Here is an 18,464-nt window from a genome sequence, read left to right as displayed (position 1 = left end):
AGTGAGCTCGATATTGTCTATTATAAAATTCATTGTTTACCTTTGAGTATAACGTACGCTGGACAAGTTTACAGCGATTATGGGATCAATTAGCGGAGTGGTTACCCAAAATATTAAGAGATCTACCGACCGACTACACAAGATCAAACACTTCATGACACTTTGTTTGTGAAACGGAACGAGACGTTACAGCGATAAAACTTATTTTACTACTCCAGTACCTGGCTGAAAGAGTTCACGGCCACCTTCAAAACGTGACAGAGGGTCGGAAAAAAGAAATACCGGCAAGAATGATACTCATTTGTAGAATCACTGATTCATTAGAGACAATGGTGACAATTAATTTGGCAACGTGCTGCAATAACTGATCTAAAATGATCGTTGCAGGTCATGTGATTCGAGTGCCGTATGAATTTGACATAGTGCATAACGTAATACCTACAACTGTACAAATACGCATACACGAGTGTAGCGGCGTGTGTTTAAGACGATTTCTCTATTAAACAGTTGACTGGTGATTGTGTGTAATAATGGCTGTGGGGAAGATAGTGATCTGTCACGCATTCATCATGACATATCGTTGTCGCACATGCGTCACTTGCGCTCGCAAATCTCCTATATGTACATACCTATAGAGGGCGATTCATAACACAATGAGTCGTTACGTTACATACGAAAAGAGATATGAATTACAATTTCAGGGATTTGGCCTTTAGTTTCTACGCGTCATATACATAAACTGAAAATTGGCAGTTCGCTCCATGTCGCGTTCTGCGTCTACTATTGACGGATTAATACTGCACAATTTGTTCATTCGTGAGCATTGTGGTATACGCTTTGGTCGCTTTGGTGAATACGGGAAGACCATATTTTGTCTGTTCACAGCATATAAAATAAGCGACTGCTTCTAACGAAAATAATGGGATCTGGATAGTAAGACTGTTCCCAGCTTTATCGGTAGCGGTTCACGAGATACTCGTTCGAAAATCAAACATACGAAATCCAGACGGTTGCAGCTCAGTCGGAAAGATAGAAATTTAGTCGCAGTCAGTCATTTGGTTATATTTTTTTATAAGGTGTAGTACACGTTGCGCGGAATTCTCAAACGAATTTGATAAAATTCGAATTTCAGGTTAAAAATTGTTATCAATCTTTCAAAAATTGCCGAATGTACCTACAGAAAATTTTATTCAGAACTGCATGTACAGGTATATTTTATCGACAAATTTTGGTTTCTTGGATAGGTTAAACATTACTGATATAAAAAATTGTCCGTACGCGAACTCACTATACATTCCTGTACGGTGTTCACGTGACGTAAGTCACCGAGATGAGCATTTGAGAAACCGTTGAAAATCTATTTGAAATATTTCGGTGCATCGGCGGAACTTTGATTTACTTATGATCCGTCTATGGACAAATTAATAAGCATTTTCAAAAAATTATTAATTCAACGGTGATAAAATGAAGCAGCAAATAAAAGGCACAAGTAGTCCAGGACTAGGTAAACGTGTCATAAAAAAAAAAATTATCTTAAGCTCGCGTTATTGTAATTTTTTTGTACATAAGTAAATAGTGATTGCCACGATAGGACTTAGATTAAGTAAAGAAAATTGAGAAACCAACAAAATCTTAGAATATAATATATGTATATATACATATACATATATATGGCGACACAATTTAATAGGAAAGAAATATACCTAAATATTTTGATAAAGTTCTATGGCAATTGCAAACTCTTAATATTTAACCAAATTACCTAACTATAATCTTAGGTTAACCGATCACTAATTGTACAAATTGGTTCAACTACTTCTGATATCGTGCGATAAAAAATATTACACTAAATATGTCTTATTATACTTATGTATCTTACACTTAGCTGTAATAATTAAAAATTAATTCATCTGGCTAATATATTATACTGGCATAATCTTTTCAGATATTTGTAAGGCAAAGCATTAAAAACAAATTCTTATAATTGTTGAAATGCTTTGATAACAACAATAAAAATATTATGAGTAATAATAATGATAATATTCATATCACTTTTGGTCTAATCTATCTGAAGAATACGGAAAATATCAAGTTTTAAGTTCATTAAATTTGGAGCATATTTGTCGAGAGTTGAAAAAACATTTAACACAAATACAAAGTATGCAAATGATATGATCGATGCCAATCTTTTATCACTTCCAATACTTGCATTCATTAGCTGTTCTATGGCAGTGGATAAATCTGTTGATTATTTATCAAATGTCTGCAGATGAGAGAGTGTCTAATCATTTTCAAAAGCCTTCTAGGAATTATTCATATATCACTCTATTCTTCGTATAAAAAATAAACGCACCTTTCAATCTCCAACATCGGCATCTCCGTCGCCGATGGCATAGAGAATGTGAAAAGCTATACCCAGCAGCGCAGTTCCTATAAGATCACCGGCAGCTGTTAAGTATGGTATTGCAGAGCTGTCCGGATCCATACCAAGTGTCCACATCCAGACAACCATTAATTGTGCTATGTACAGCAGTAGTATTACCTGTTAACGATATTGCATGTGTGTTGCGATTAACTTGGCTTTTATACAAGTTTATCGTTATTCTTAAAAGTATGAATTTAAACCTACCTGCAGCAGGGCGGCAAATAAATATATGATTATAAATATTGGGGTCAGCGTCGTATGTCCAGCTTGGAGATAACTTATAGTATAGCTGAATATCAAGTGACCAGGCACCACCATCATTATTAGAACTCTAGCAGTTCTGGCATGTCCACCTGAAAATAAGAAGTTCAGTACTCTTACGCTCTCTCGCGCTAGCTTATCAATTCATTCTTGCATTTCTCGTACCTGGATCAAGAAACGCGTGGACCGGACTTATGCAAATTGTTGGAATTTCATGGTGCTCAGTTATTTGCTTTCTGTGTAACGATGTTGAAATTCTACTCGCTTGGACAGCCACCAGATTCCCCCCTACCCCATTAATGACTAGCTGAAAAACTGCTATGCCCTTATAGGTCGATATCGTAAAGTCCAATATGAGACCTCCGATGCTGAAAGACCAAAATTGATTTTGTTTTCTAATGACGTGGAAAACCGAGCAAACATTTCTCAAGTTCTATGTATAAGAAAATATGTACATAATCTCTGTAGTACCTGCTGATTAACATCGCTGATATCACAGGTGTCCACCCATGATTCAATACTTCTCTTGTAAATGGATTACTCGCTGCAATATATCCCCAAAAAGGTGTTGCAACTATACAAATGACTGTGACAAGCGGTGCTATCCATGGAGCATATTCTGAAAATTGTGGATTAATATAATTCGCAAAATCTATGCAATAATGGAAAATTTTTAATATTTCAATTTAACACAAGTTGTAGAATACAGCTTATTCGAATGTTTCGAAATTTACGTTGTAGTGGTTGCTACGAAAATTCTATCAAAAATTTGTACGCCATCTAGGAATGACAAAGTTGTGGACTGTTGTGTTACATCAAACATCCACGACAGTTTACTACTTGATATTCGTATTATTTCAAACGACTAGTGTATGGGTATAAAATAAATAAAGAGGTATTATTTACTTTTAGAGTACAAGCAGCCAAGGCCATTGAAGTCAAGGCCATTGAAGAGAAATAACGACTTGCTTGTGTCTCGGATATACGAATATAGAAAATTAGAAGCATGAGCTAACCAAACGCGTTGTCAGTTATTTAAACAGAAAAAAATGGTATCGAAATGAATAAACGAGTTACCAATTGCGTTGTACAACATCGATGCTATCCAAGACAAGAGTGCTAGCGTCGTCAGGTCTCCTAACGACGCAGCAATGGGTGTGGCTACATTATCTGGATTGATGTTCATCTTTCTGGACAATAATATAACTGCGACCATAACAAGACCCAGAATAAAACTAGCAATAGATGCTGTCAGTAGTGAACTGGCACACAGTAGGAGGCCATGATTTATGTCAAAGTGGGCCTCTGGTATCCATCCCAGTATGACGGCAGCGAGCGATGCTAGCAAACCAACAACCATTGCTTGGCATTGTATCAATGCAAGGTTACCAGCAATCAGCGTCCATTGCTGTTTCCTGGTATCCATATGGCCGAGATTAGCTTGGGTTGACAAACGAGAGGCTAGTGTCATCTCGAGGTTGCCTTTTAGACCTAGTAGAGCAGGCACTAGTATGTATACTTCGGAAACTACTTTGAAGACAGCCCAATGCTGAAAATATACACCAATGAGTTTGCAGTAGGCGATTCGAACCAAGCTGGGTAAGAGATGTTCTCAACGTACCTGAACGACGTCAAGCAACAGGCTAGCGGCAACCATGCCAAAACCAGCAAGTAAAAATGGGATAAACATTTGAACAGATATCGACCAGACATTCTCATCCTCCGGCTGATGCGCGTTATTTATTTTGCGGTGGTTGTTGTTGTTTCTCAATCCTTTGATCATTGACGATGGTATTTGAGATATCAAATGCCTTGTGTCATCGTCACTATTTTCAAATTCTGAGTCTGGTTGGAGTTCCATTGCAATGTCAGTCATGTTGACATTTACAGACTCCTCGCCACCTGAACCAACCATCTTGAAGGTATATGATTTGTCTGGTTGTTTTCGATACCGTAATAGCTTCTTTTCCTTCACAGCAGTTGTTACAACGTTATCGGCTCCGTCCATTTTTCTTTGCCACGATTTTGTAGGTCACTACAAAACACTGAGAACAGTAATTACGTGATTTAGTTAACGATTATCATATCGATCAGGAGTAAAACATCAGAGACTTGAGGTAACAATACGTGTCGAATTCGCGATCAGTGAAGAGAAAATGTAATACCAGGCAAGCGAACCAACTGAATCTGTGCTGGATGCAAAAGCTAGGGCTCAGTAGACTAAATATAGAGTTAAAACTATTTTCATAAGCTTCAAATCCTTGGCAACTGCTTCATGAAAAGATGATAATTAATTTTTTGATTGTATAATAATCTTCACGGAAGCATGGAAATTTTCTACAAATGAGAATAAATAAAAGAAGTGTATTATCGATTGACAAGCTCGTATTAATCAATTTTTGAAGTTATACTTCTTTAGGCGCGTTATGAAAAACTGATGAGAGTGAAATTTCAAGATGCGCGCGCATCACTGTAACACAAAATTGTAACACAAAATTAACAGGATGAAGTTGCCCACTCAACCAAATTCATTAAGTCTCGAAAAATTTGTGAATATTAGTGAAAAAATTGTGCTAAAATACTTTTTCAAGTGCTCCAATATAATTGAGGTTAGTTATCCGTATGTATTATTTATTGATATAAATTAAAATATCATTATTTAATATAATTAATACTAAATATTATTAAATTATCAATGTTGAATATTTATTATTGGTTTTTTAATATTTACAAAATAAAGAAATAAATTTAATAGAACATTTAATAAAAAGTTCGTGACAAAAATTTAATAGATTATTTAAATATAATGTAAGACATCCGTTATTTGTTTTATTGTTTTTTAATGATGCCAAAGAAGTATAACTTCTCACGCGCGTACATAAGTACACGCACCCATTTTCTTTACAATTCAGCTGTGTCATCGCGGAGCAATGATTATCTACAGATTTCACATATGTAAGGACAATTTTGCAAAGCTGTGGACAAAATTTCTCTGAACATTTTTACATACGTTACAAAAATTATTATGAGAAAATTTTCCGTTCTGAACGACGTGAAATAACTTTTACACCAAAGTAATAAGATCACCAACCAAAAATGTAATCTGTACATTTTAAGAATAAATATTTGAATTTTGTTAACTAAAAATGCATGCTTAAGGTATATTAGCTTCGTAAATATCATGGTTGAATTTTTGTTACAGCAAGATGCATACTTATCCATGCCCAATATTGCCACTTTGAGGGACTCACCGTTCTTTTATCAGAGGTCTTCATGATCATTTTCTGGATAAAAACAAAGATACAAATACTGGGTTAAAACGTGATATAGGCCTAGCTTTAGTGGATGATTTAAGGGGATACGAATACTCAAATTGGTAACATTTTCATTTAACCATATATAGTTACTTGAGAACATTTATCAAAAGTCATTTATATTTTAGCAGTTCACCAATAGTTGTCAGTAAAAATGCGTGATTCCCTCAGACACTGTTGCTTGTATTGATATATAAATCTAGTAAAAGCAAACGTAAGGAACCAGGTCAATTAATAATTGGATAACTGCTTGGATGAACAAGAAATTTTTTCATGCATGAAGTATCAATATAAAAAAGATATATCAGGTATTAATGAACCTCATCAACGAAGGCCCTGGTTTTTCAAATATACATTTCACAGTTTTCATACCCCCTTGAGCGCAACATGTAATCCAAACCTTATGATATACATTATAATAACTACATATCAGTTCAACTACAGTTCTACATAAACGAAGAGATTGTCACTCTAATGGATTCATATCGATTACTGCCTGCACCGTATGCATTATTTTGATATTTTTCATAAAGTAAGGTCAAAGCAACAGAGATTGTGGTAAGTAAGCAGAAAGAGTGTTATCGTTCATCGAGGTTATCCATAAATCAGAGGACCAGCAGGTTTCAGCCAATATTCAAGTTGTGTATTCAACAAAAAAAGATTTGACTTGGAACAATGCTTTATAATCAGTTAATGCTCTAGATTGAATTATCTGTGCTAACTTATCTGATAGGTATCAATGAGCCCGGATAGCACAAAACTTAAAGTCGTCAAAAAGACGTGTAAATGATGGCTTATATGCCATTTCCCAACGCCTAAAAGATATCTTTGTGCCTGAAATACGTCCTTGGGAGGTTAGAGACGTGAAAAAGTGCCGCATGAGACATCTTTTTGACGCCGTTAAGTTTCGTGCTGTCTGGGAGCTCTTATCTCAACTGAAAAAATTGTTCATTCACAGTTACAAAAATACCTCTAATTTGAAATTTTAAAACCGTCGAAACTTTACCGCGTTCAGAGCTCGTTCCATTGTTGACATATTTGAAAAAAAAACAGTTTACATAGGCATAATGAGTAGCAGAAGGACCTTCGACCCTACATACATAACCTGAAAATATATTCCACGAACCTAAATTTCACACCGGTTTTTCTTCTCCATGATCCACGTTTCAAACCTTACACGCAAAGTATCTTGCATTTGTCACCGTTCTTACCATGCAACGTCAATTTTCGGCCTGTATTGTGAATTTTCGTTGTAGCTGCCTGGATCGCCTGCACCGGGGCTTGTTTCTATCCTTGTTTACGCGGCTACCTACCTGAAACGTCTTGCGCGCTCACCATTTAAACGCGTGGCAACGGCCAACGTGCGTTCGAATCGTTCGTTCAACCGCACTGTCCGTTATTATCAGAACTCACTGCAACGTCTGCAACGTTGTGTTCTTTTCTTTCCAGGATTCACTCTCCAGTTTGCAGGGATATTATTTTACTACCGCGGGGTTAGTCGAGCGTGTGTATTCGGCATATGTACAAATAGAGTCGTGGCACTGCTCAGCGAAGCAAACTTGTGACGCGTATGTAAGTATACTAGTACGTATCGGTGATTTCGCGCCGGTAGTAAGCTTACAATTAGTCAATTTTTATCCGTATACGAGTAGCGCGACGTGTTATCAACTCGAGATGACGCAGTATCAGAACAAACTGAAATGTTGAACACAAAGTCATATTAACATATGCTCGGAACTCAATTGCGTTATATTATAGGTATGTTCATAAATGTGTAAAATTATCATTTTGTTTTACCAGTCAGAATGAGTTGATTAGTTGGCACTAGAATGTTTCCATCACATTTGCCTATGAAATCGCATATTCTAATCGTTGCAGTACAGCAGCTGCAAGCACCTCAAGCATAATTTGAAAATTTTTCCATTCGAATGAAATTGTAAACTTTATTTTGTTCGTAATAATAAGAAACTATAGTATACTCAGAAATAATTGGGGAAATTTCAAATATAACGAATGCTCTTCAGGTTAAATTACATCAGAATTTTTAAATTCAGGACTCTGCTAATCCTTATTGTTACAGCTGTATTACCGACTGCCAGTATTGAAAATACATTGAAAGTGAGACAGAGCTCATTCTGGAGCCGAAATAGAAGCACGTAAGCATGCACATGAGACTGTTGACAGTATACTGGCAGTCAATAATTGAGTACATGTTATGTCACGGTCATTACATAGAACCAGCTGTTCGAAAATTCAAAAATTTGCGAATCACAAAAGGTCCAAACTTCAAACAATAACTGTACAGCAATTATTATTACCTTGAAAATTGATACTCTCGTAAAATCAAACACCAAGAATTCATATTTTAGTCACTAACAAAGCTGAAAACAGGATGGGTTTTCAATTTTGTAGAAATAACTTAAAGTTGTTAAAGTTGAACTATATAAATAAGCAAATAAGAATAAGCGTCAATCGTTGAGTTTCATTTATGTTGAGCATAATTTAAATCGTTTTGACGTAACTCAATTGTTATTTTAAGACAATTGGATACAAACTAGTAGGGCGAAGATTTATAAATGTTTACTCAACAGTAATTGAGTAAAATTGAATAATCGAGGCTGAAGCATCTACGGGGAAATACCATTACTACGTATTATATAATTCAAATTAAATAAATTTGGGCTTCGGAAAAAAAGTTAATACATATGTAATGATTTTGATTAATTATTAATAAAGCCTTTTTTCTTCTTTTGCCGTTTCATTTATTATTTTACAGGTGGCAGAAAACACTGATCTCTCTTGCAACTGAAACGCTCCATTAGACTGCTACATGCCGAAAGAGAGGGTATCATATGAGTTTACCACGAGTAGCACCGACAAAGATCTCGATACCAATAAATTTGATTTATAACTGTTGGTATACCAGGAGTAGTGGAGGACAAAGATCCGAGATACCACTCTGCAGCCGTTGTAACTCTCTCTCTCTCTCTCTCTCTCTCTCTCTCTCTCTCTCTTTCTCGGCACGGTCAGCGTAGTAGATATAAGTACATTCCAGTATAAGCAGAGTTCAGCGAGCTGAAGATACGCTGAGACGTGATTCCCCGTTCTCAGTGCTACCAATCTAATGAGACCTCGGCTCGGCAGCCGACCTGCACAACGGTACCGCGTTCAAACGAATGGCAAATGCCCGCAGAAATTTGAAAGGGCGCTTCCTATGAACGTAGACACCGGGTGTCAATAATTTGAAAGTACCTAATTAACCCAAATATAAGAAAATATTAGTATAAATTTTCATAAATTAAAAACTTATGGACTTTTCAATCATCCGTGGTTCTTATTTATTCATCACTCTGACCTGGCCAGGCTCATCAGGGTTTTACCCATGACTTAATATTGGAAATTGGGACAAAAAAAAGTCGAAAACTTTGTTCACAGCTGTAACTGTTCGACATTAATAACTTACACGTGTCTATAGGCATCAATAGACACCGTGGACAATGCGTGGCTTAGATTCCCGGATCAGATCGTTTGCTAGAAATAATACCAGACTGGGCATTGTGCCCGTTGAAGATCTGCGCATGTCACCATCACTTCATTTATTTGGCATTCCCCCCGTCTAATTCGGTTACGTGTGTTTCCATTTAACCAAAAGACAATTACAAGGTACAGATCACATTGCTCAGACCCGCGCGCGATTTCGGTCGGCTATCTAAAGCCCACTAGAAAGCAGACCGTTGTAAGTGTTGCACGAATCGTTAAGGCAGATGGTGAGATTATATTGTCATAAATGAAAATTTCGATAAATTAACATGCTGAAATAATTGCCAGTATTCTAAAGTTATATTAAATTTTCAATAATTCAACATCTCGCCAAAACCTATTTATGATAAGTTGAATTATTGCTTTCAGAGTGGCATTTGAGCAGAATGAAAAATGGGTCGCAGTAAAAGAAAGCCGAAGAAATTGAAAGTATCTATAGATAAGAATAACGGAAGCGATTTGAAGAAAAATGTTGACATTTTATCCAGGCTATCCTTTCCTGTTTCAACTAACACCGGGCAATTTGAATCGGAGGATGATACAGACGATGAAGAAACGATCGAATTTGACTTCCGACCACGAAAAACGTACCTCTCAAACACGTGCTTGGTTTGTTCCCACATCTCCAATCCAAAGTTAGTCTGTAAAAACTGTTTCATGGTTTCATACTGCACGGAGGATCATCGAAGTCAAGACGCAGCTTTACATCAGGACTTTTGCAGAGCTTTGGCCGAAAATTGCCAGGAAAAATGCGACGGGATCGATGACAGGAAAAACACGCCGAGTCCAGAAGAGTACAGAATATTAAGGGTCAACCTCATTAAAGTGACCGAAATTTTTTTAAACCGTTACCTCGAGCTCTGGGAAAAGGAAGTAATCCTCTACCCCCGGGTCTGTTTCAAGTGCCATAGTTTCGGTAAAAATAAGGGTGCATCGTTGCAGTGTTGCTCGGATTGCAAAGTTGTGTTCTGGTGTCAAGAACATCGTGACGATCACTCTGAATGGTGTTTGCAGTACCGATTATTTCACAAGTTAATTTTGGCTCAAGCTACGCACGGAAATGTGGATCCCGGGATTCCGAATGTGTACTTTATGGCTCCAAAACTTTCCCAGTTTAATTTTGACACCGTTGCGTCTATGATTAGTGGTAATGATTCCGATCGATTCGTAAACATGGACTTCTATAATTACACCACTTTGTCCCACATGGCAAGTGTTCCTCTGACAGCATTGTATGCGTTACAGGAATCCTACAGTAGTTGGAAATCTACCGATAACATTGTCTTGCATTTGATCGGTGCAGAGTTCCAGTACGAAGGTATAAATTTGCGTGTTTGGGAGAAGCTTTTCCTTCACTTTTTACCAAACTTGAAAACTCTTAGAGTCATTATAACTGGCCCTGAATTGATCCTGCCCCAGTTAGTACCGCGTGATATTTTAAGCCACGTCAAACTTTGCCGCTTATGTAAACTGAGGGACAGAAAAATCGACGTCTCCTTCGTTCCCGAGACGTTATATCACGACTTTTGCTATTCTCCGAATTATAAAAAACCAGACCTGACTTGTTTGTTTAACGCTGGGTTGTACCGGACGACTGGTTTCCGGGGTCAAGACACGTGGCCACAGACTATTTTTGAATTGTGCAAAAGCAAGGTCCCAATTTTAGTAACTGCTTATACGGAACGTGAAATACCGATGGATATCGAAAGAATAAAAGGCGTCTGTTCGGACTTGGAAATCGTTTTGGCACCGCAAAAGAATCCGTATGCCAGTTTGAAGCCAGATAGAAACTTCGTTAGCGACGAATCAGTGCCTTTGATATACAAAAATTATTATTTAAGCATTGTAAGAGTTGCTGGATAACTAATTTGTAAAGAATAAATGCTCATGTTTATCGTTCAACAATTCTCATCTCGAATTATTTATTATGTATTCAGATATTCGTTTGGTATATCGATATGTTAAGAAGATCCAAGGTTTCCGATGTATTGGATAATCAAGAATTTCGACCACGTCATCCTACAGGTAACAACATTTACAATAACAATCATACATAGTAGTACTCGCTACAATAAAATAAATAAATACACGTTCGACGGTGTGCGCCACGTTATGTCATAGGGCGACTCTATTACCGAGCGCAATGCCCACGCACACAAAGGCAAAAGTGGCTAAATGCAGAGATGAGGAAGCTAGCGTGGTCCCTTTGCTGTAAGCCCGCCCGTGATGATAGGAGTTATCGCAATGGGAAGGCCAGTTTTGGAGGCAGCCTGCGTAGGCAACGGCGTGAGCAATGTAGTTCTGTTCAAAAGTCCCACGGAAAAGATGGGAGTAAGGCCCTGTAACGTGGCAAAAATGTTTCAAATGTTTAGTGGAATACTGGGGTGGACCTTAAGAAGGTCATTTTTTTGATTTTGACTGTTCAACCCCGATTTGGAGGGTAGGATAGACGAAATTTAAAAATGAGTTTTTCTAGGACCACCCTAGTGGAAAACAAGCCGAGTATCAAATACATACCGACGGCATAAACGGGCACGTCTTCTCCGCCGTGAGTCTCATCCTCTATGTAAAATCCAGCAAAGTTCCTGTACCAAGGATCGCCTCTGTTCGGATCATCGGCGACCGATCTCCATGTGTTATTGGGCCCTTGTAAGCTAGTGTCGTTTATGCGGTGGTAGATGAATCCTGGGCCGTTTGTGTAGGCGAGAGTTTCATAGGCCACATCTCCCGGCTTGTTAGCTAGACCCAAGATGTCGTTACCTCTTTCTGGGTAGCCGTTCATCGTGAAGGCATGAGAATGATCCGCCGTTACTATGATCAGAGTTTCCTCCACGTTCACTTGGTCCAAGGCAACTTGAACCGCTTCTTCTAAGGCCCCGACTTCGTGGAGCGCGTGTTTTGCATAATTGCTATGATGCGCCATGTCTATACGGCCACTTTCAACCTGTTGGCCATGCGTCAACTTCAGCTGCTAGTTACTCGTGGCCAAGTTGGAAATACCAACTTGGGAAACCTCGGTGAGAGGGTCGATTATTGTGATATTGCGAATAGAAGACAATGATCAGTGTGGAACTTTTGGCCAGGGCGTTTTTTGAAAAGAAAAGCTGGGACACAAGGTATTCCTGAAGGGTTGTAAAGGTAACTTTAAAATACGCGTTAAGAATGATCTATGAAACAAGAAACTAACCATTAGGAAGAACCCATTTTTGTTTCTTCGTAGCATTCTGATGGCCTGCAAGGTCATATTTGCCAAAGATGGAGATCCTTTTTCACTCACATCACGAACCGCGTGATAGGGCAAATGGTTGGGGGCAAATATTCCCAAAATATTCGAAGCACTTCCAATATCAAGGTTCATCAACTCTCCTGTATTTGCGACAAATTTGCCTTGGGGATTTTTCTTCTGCCATAGATCCGTTATATTTAAACTGTCATTCCTGATGCATACATCTGTATCAATTTGCCGATTAATAGTTCCCATCGGTTGTGCACCACCGCCCATTATAACCTAGGATTAAAAATTTCCAGACAATTATCTTAGTCAGAGTCTGTAAGGATACAGTATGTACTTGTAAGCATGATTATAAATCTCTTTTTTAGAGTTGTCCGTGCATTTTGCTAATTACTGGCCGTGACTTTCAACAACCAGAAATACGCAGGTCGAAAATTTCAGAGTGATAAACACGTAGCATGTAAAGAACTCCGACCTGACGAATAACTCATTTTTATTATTAGTTTACGAAATGAAGAGAAGATTACAGTGAACGTTTACGGCCTTCACTCAATGTTAGTTAAATTGTTATTTACGTGCTTGAAGTTACAGAACGTGATGCACGGTAACGCCGCGTGACTGATAGTTCGGAAGTGACGTTTACCTTGAAATTACTTCCAGGAGCGTCTTCGACCAGCTGCCTGGCTATGTCTTTGGTACAGTCTTTTTGATCATTAGGAATTTCCGTGTCACACTCCCAATTTCTGCTGTTCACGTGCGCGTAAAGCGCTGCCGGTGTGGCATGAGTCACTCGGGCGGTGGTTACGAACCCTGTGGTATAACAATAACGCAAGGTAAAATTATATGGGGGTAAAAGGTCGAAGGGTTACCGACCTGTACCTCCGCAATCCGGGAGGATGTGAATAAAAACGTAATCTCGAAATTATTCTTAGCATTTCTTATCTTTAGGATGTTGCTCATCTGGCATACTAATACAATTTGCGCGACACACGACACCGACGGGTTGTTAGAAATAATATCATATCTTATGGGGACGAGTATACGATGTATGCGGTATATCTACACGTGCAGATTAGACTGTGAGGACACAAAAACGACTAACAAGTGGCCTTGCCAATCTTGTCTATTCGTGGGCCTACGTAAGTCTTGAAAATCGCGTCGGGACCGACGGTTCAGTTACAACCGTCGTAAACCTGTTCAAGTTGCATTCAATTCCAGGCATTATATATATTGACAAAAAATTTATTGAGACAAAAATAAAAGAAAAAGCCACATTTGTGAAAACGGATGTTCGAAATGGACGCAAGTAAAATTGCATGAATCGATACCGATCTCAATCATTTTATGTGTGTCGGCGCAACATCTTTGTCAGACGTCGCATAGAATATGTTTGAATAAATACGTTGAGCACACACCGGTATCTTTACCAGCCACTTGGGCCCACTCCGCGATCGTTGACAATCTGCTTCGTTTGTTCACAGTTTTATCGCAATGTTCGAAAATGGCTTTTGAGTCCAGTCCGATCACTTTATAGCGACATTTTACACCAGAGAACATTGCAGTTGCTGTGGCAGCTGAGTCCGGTACTTGTTTGTCCACGTTGTAAGTCTTGAAGAAAACGCAACGAGACATAAGTGGCATGGCAGATTTCCGGTGCGAAACAAAACTGAATTACATTTTTTTTTTTTTTTGTCAACTTCTTTCTACGGACTGCTTCAAAATCATAGCTTGAGCAACGTTAAATTTGTTAACACTGGTTTTGATCAAGAGTAGGTGGTTCTAAATGACTGATGATTTACCTTGGAAAGACCAGTATTTGGGAATTGCTCAAAGTTCAGCTTATATTCTTCTCCTGAGCCGCCTTTCTTTTGGCCCTGAAAAATTCTACCAGCTGTTACAGATGTCATTCCCATTCCATCCCCGATGAAGATGATAATGTTCCTCGCTTGATTCTCATTATCGTGTAACGAGAGGATTTTTCGTAGATTTTCTTGTCCAGATTTCATCCAGTAGGAAGTATCTACGAAAGTGAATATTAAAAGACCATTTAAACTGTATGAGAAATGACCCTCGACTATAAAGCAGTACGGTCTGCATAGTAGGTGAATTGTAGCCTCGTTCAAGCATTTGCCTTGGCACGAATTTCTCCCGGTTCACGAAGTAGGGGGGTACTTTTTACATTTCAATCAACCGCGTATCGTTCTACATTGTTGATACCACGTGCTTCACTGCGCAAGTAAACGTAAGTAATTCGGTTTATATTATAGGCTTTCGAATGCCCTGAACAACTTATTTCATCAACTATTTAAGAATTTTTCAGTCACTCATCGGTATGGTTAACATATGCTCCATTGCCCTCGGAATTGTATTTATAATTTAGTCCAATCAACCATTTCGTTTTACCTTCGTAATAACTTTATGTTCAGTAAAGACATATCCAGTTTTTGTCTCGCTGAAAATTTTGCAATTTATTTTCTTCAAGCAGCCATATAAAAACGTCAAGGAAAATGAAATTTGAGAAATACTGCCCAGCGTTTGTCTCAGGTATTTCAACAAATGTACTCCTAGTGTTAGGTCAACTGTAATTTGAGAAGACCTTTTGAATACATTTCTTATGAACCCTCTATGTTCAAATACTCTCACTCATGGTTTTGTCAAATTTGAAAGTGCTGTTCTCAGAATCTGAATAAAGAAATGACAATTCCTTTTCATGATAGACGATAAATATATCGACATGGCGAGACAATAATACGTTAAGCTCGTAGGATCGTCAATAATTATTGCCTGAAGATGATTGGCAATTGGCGTAGCCGATCGAAACGTCGCAACCTTTTGAATAATCAATAAGACGATTTTTTATTATGACCAACTTCGGCGAATTATTTTTAATATATAAATATATCGGTAAGCCTCGTCTCGATGTGATCTAATTAAAAACGCCCCAAGGTCTGGTTGAGGTGTTACCTCGCTGTTGGCGAGTGAAAAATTTATGCAGAAGGCAAATGCTAACTGAGTGGAAATAATTGGTGATAATTTCGCGTGTAACACTCTACGTAATTGTTACTAGTAGTCCAAGTTCAAAGCACCCAAAAGATGTGTTATATTTTGGAATAAACCTACCTTCAAAATGCGTGGGAACATCTGGCAGAATGTGTGACGAACTTAAGCCAATTAGGGTGCACAGAAGGAGGGTTGAAACCATCATAACCGTTCTGATATAGAGAAAAATTATTAATCGTTTTGAATCTTTTAGAATTTCATATCCAGCTACTCTGAATACCTGGCTAACAGAATGATGCAGTCATAAAGATAATTTCACATGCAGCACTAATGTGACTTGTGGAATGCTGTAAACGGAGTTTTAATATTACTTGCAAAAGCTTGGACTATACGCATATAACTGGCAAACTGTACTTACGGTTAATGTTTCTTTGTTTGAAAATCTTCAGAATAGAACCGTCACTCTTAATAGCGTCAAATTGTGAAACCGGAACGGTTACTTCGATTTTTAGTTTCTCGTATTCCCAACTTTCTCCTTTCATCAATCAATATTAATTAACTGGTGGGTAAAACAAGGAGTAAAAGTGATACTCATAATTTCGAGCGGTAAAAAATCTTTCGATACAGGACTAACGATTCGGTCGATCGCGCCGTTTGATAATCGAATAGAAAGGTCGGATGTGATCTGATGATCTACTGCAAATTCTGACGCTTGTGTCCGGCGAAGTCGTGACTTGGTATGTGAGTGAACCGAGTTTATCACTTTATATATAAGAGAAGGTTGCAGTGGTTGATTGAATGGATCTGTGTGTACGCACATAACAGTTCCCACACCAGCAGCGGCTGCCTGGCATTAACTCTTTGGAGTAGGGATCGACCCTAACATGTTGTTAATCCTTGTGCAGTAAATATTATACGTTCAATAGCAGAGACTTTACAATACGGCTGCACACACACCTTCGCTGTACACATTCGCAACCAGAAGCAAATAAAGTTTGCCGTTTAGGGGACACTATTCAAGGTGGGAGTGTTGCAGCAAAACACGTGCTCGCAGGCGTGGAGGCTTTGGTGGGATTCCGGCGTTTTACAACCTGGAGAAGATTTGCTATTACCGACTAATCCAGACATAGCGACAAATGGAACAATCCTCATATGACAATTCAGATAAAAGCACTCCTTTTAAATGCAGACGCGTATTGCCAGAGCTCGTTTCATGATTCTTCCACGTCGCATGATAATGAGAAGAATACGGGTGACACCATCGGAAACAAGTAATGAGTTTGCTGCATTGTTTGAAAATATCACTCTCCATATTTACCATATCGTCTTGCGTCAGTGCGATAACTCGCGTGGAATCAAAAGGATGCCGCAAACTGCAATTCGTGGCCAATTTGTCACTTTCTTACATCACGTGAGCCAAATCCATTGCAGTTTTTTGAATTCTTGCGGTTCAAAGCCTGCGATACGCAAGAATTTCTCGTGGAAATGGTCGATTCGATATTTTATTCGTTTATTTTATGAACATACCGCTGTATTTGTGTCAGGGATATTTTGACTCTTTCTGGTAGGTCTGCAGACGAATACAACGGTTTTCCAACGCTTAACAGTTATTTTTGCAGCTATGGAAACATCAAATACCAGAAATATTGATAAGTAAACACCTGAAACATGGCATTCTCACTTCTCAAGCTCGATGAACATTGCATTCATCATTTCAAAATTTTTCTTTTTAATACCAAATCAGAATTATCAGAAACTCAAATTATTCTAAAGCTGTTGATTCAATAAAATGATCAATAAATTCGCTATTAAAAAATATACATTACATTCTGTCAGAAATATCTGCATCTCAATTTTTCTCGTGATTTCTCGATAAGCAACCGGCTCATAGGACTTGTACGTTGCACAAGAGTTTAGAGAAGACGAAAGATAACTGATGTGTTGTTACATTGTGATTGTCACATGGACAGAGATCAGAAGCCTCATGTGCACCAAAATTTCGCAGTATGATAAGATATTATACAATGTGTTTTTCAATTGATCCTGTCGCATGGGTAAATAGAACGCCTCACGTGTAACCAGCCGTTTTCATTTCCTCTAGTGAGCGATATGCTAAAAATATGCGTCAGGTAAATATCTTTTAAGACTGAAGTCTCCTACGGTTTACAGCTCAATGAACACCTGCTCGTCACGTTTCATGCTACATGCAATACACGATATCAGAATTCAGTATTTGAATAATTCTGAGCGGTTAAGCCGTGTAAATAGTACCCTTCATGATCGGAATAATTTCGTGTGCTATCGCAACATTCACTGTCACCAAGAACTGCTGAATCGGATTTCGCTAGTTGGGGGATATGGATCGTTCGGATTTTTCGCGCTGTTCCTACTCTGTCCACCGAGCATTGGATATTACCGACGGGGTCAACAGTATCAACAAAGGACAAACAAGTCGAGAGCTGGCGCCATCAATCGGTGAATTGTTTCATAATAATTTACGGCTTCATGTCTCGCAATATTGCTATGCTGAACTCATGTCCGGTCTTCTCCTAGCTCGAGAGTTCGGCTGACGGATTTTCGGAAAGAAAATCATACAACGAATAATCTAAAGTAAATTTTCAATGAAAGGACGTTAAAGTTTTCAGTGGGGATTCGTTATACGCGACGGCAACGATGATCGTATAAAATATCC

At 38.3% G+C, this 18,464-nt stretch overlaps 3 protein-coding genes and 1 long non-coding RNA gene across 17 annotated transcripts; 2 read left to right on the top strand and 2 right to left on the bottom strand.

The window, feature by feature from the left end:
• Positions 1-1,187: 1,187 nt before the first annotated feature.
• LOC124219699 (solute carrier family 41 member 1-like) lies at positions 1,188-7,609 on the bottom strand. 9 transcript variants are annotated; one of them, XM_046627657.2, is made up of 9 exons: positions 7,127-7,609; positions 5,938-5,970; positions 4,308-4,731; positions 3,764-4,235; positions 3,158-3,305; positions 2,852-3,054; positions 2,630-2,778; positions 2,354-2,542; positions 1,188-1,410 (listed from the first exon to the last, which is right to left on the bottom strand). In XM_046627657.2, exons 3-8 carry the CDS (start codon positions 4,692-4,694, stop codon positions 2,357-2,359), a joined length of 1,545 nt encoding a protein of 514 aa, XP_046483613.1. In that variant the 5' UTR covers positions 4,695-4,731; positions 5,938-5,970; positions 7,127-7,609; the 3' UTR covers positions 1,188-1,410; positions 2,354-2,356. The 9 variants fall into 9 exon arrangements, with proteins under 9 accessions (XP_046483613.1, XP_068992046.1, XP_068992041.1 ...); XM_069135945.1 differs by lacking the exon at positions 1,188-1,410 and having other exon boundaries at positions 1,619-2,542; positions 5,901-5,970; XM_069135940.1 differs by lacking the exon at positions 1,188-1,410 and having other exon boundaries at positions 1,619-2,542.
• Positions 4,547-8,729, top strand: LOC124219705 (uncharacterized). Of its 2 annotated transcripts, none has more exons than XR_006883444.2 (4): positions 4,547-4,803; positions 5,889-6,062; positions 7,450-7,572; positions 8,081-8,729. It is a non-coding gene; the product is annotated as an uncharacterized lncRNA (long non-coding RNA). The 2 variants fall into 2 exon arrangements; XR_011177108.1 differs by having other exon boundaries at positions 4,547-5,295.
• Positions 8,730-9,620: 891 nt separating this feature from the next.
• On the top strand, positions 9,621-11,445 carry LOC124219700 (uncharacterized). Of its 2 annotated transcripts, none has more exons than XM_046627658.2 (2): positions 9,621-9,767; positions 9,910-11,445. In XM_046627658.2, the coding sequence occupies exon 2, from the start codon at positions 9,934-9,936 to the stop codon at positions 11,401-11,403; it is 1,470 nt and encodes a 489-aa protein (XP_046483614.1). In that variant the 5' UTR covers positions 9,621-9,767; positions 9,910-9,933; the 3' UTR covers positions 11,404-11,445. The 2 variants fall into 2 exon arrangements, with proteins under 2 accessions (XP_046483614.1, XP_046483615.1); XM_046627659.2 differs by having other exon boundaries at positions 9,638-9,736.
• Positions 11,431-16,567, bottom strand: LOC124219697 (alkaline phosphatase 4-like). Of its 4 annotated transcripts, XM_046627648.2 has the most exons (9): positions 16,191-16,546; positions 16,053-16,119; positions 15,893-15,984; positions 14,572-14,792; positions 14,188-14,380; positions 13,416-13,582; positions 12,728-13,048; positions 12,058-12,484; positions 11,431-11,879 (listed from the first exon to the last, which is right to left on the bottom strand). In XM_046627648.2, the coding sequence occupies exons 3-9, from the start codon at positions 15,975-15,977 to the stop codon at positions 11,656-11,658; spliced, it is 1,638 nt and encodes a 545-aa protein (XP_046483604.1). In that variant the 5' UTR covers positions 15,978-15,984; positions 16,053-16,119; positions 16,191-16,546; the 3' UTR covers positions 11,431-11,655. The 4 variants fall into 4 exon arrangements, with proteins under 4 accessions (XP_046483604.1, XP_046483603.1, XP_046483606.1 ...); XM_046627647.2 differs by lacking the exon at positions 16,053-16,119 and having other exon boundaries at positions 16,191-16,544; XM_046627650.2 differs by lacking the exons at positions 15,893-15,984; positions 16,053-16,119 and having other exon boundaries at positions 11,431-11,841; positions 16,191-16,567.
• Between the last annotated feature and the right edge of the window lie 1,897 nt (positions 16,568-18,464).

This window comes from Neodiprion pinetum, chromosome 5, assembly GCF_021155775.2.
Source record: "Neodiprion pinetum isolate iyNeoPine1 chromosome 5, iyNeoPine1.2, whole genome shotgun sequence".
Taxonomy (NCBI): domain Eukaryota; kingdom Metazoa; phylum Arthropoda; class Insecta; order Hymenoptera; family Diprionidae; genus Neodiprion; species Neodiprion pinetum.
This window is presented reverse-complemented; position numbering and strand designations above follow the sequence as displayed.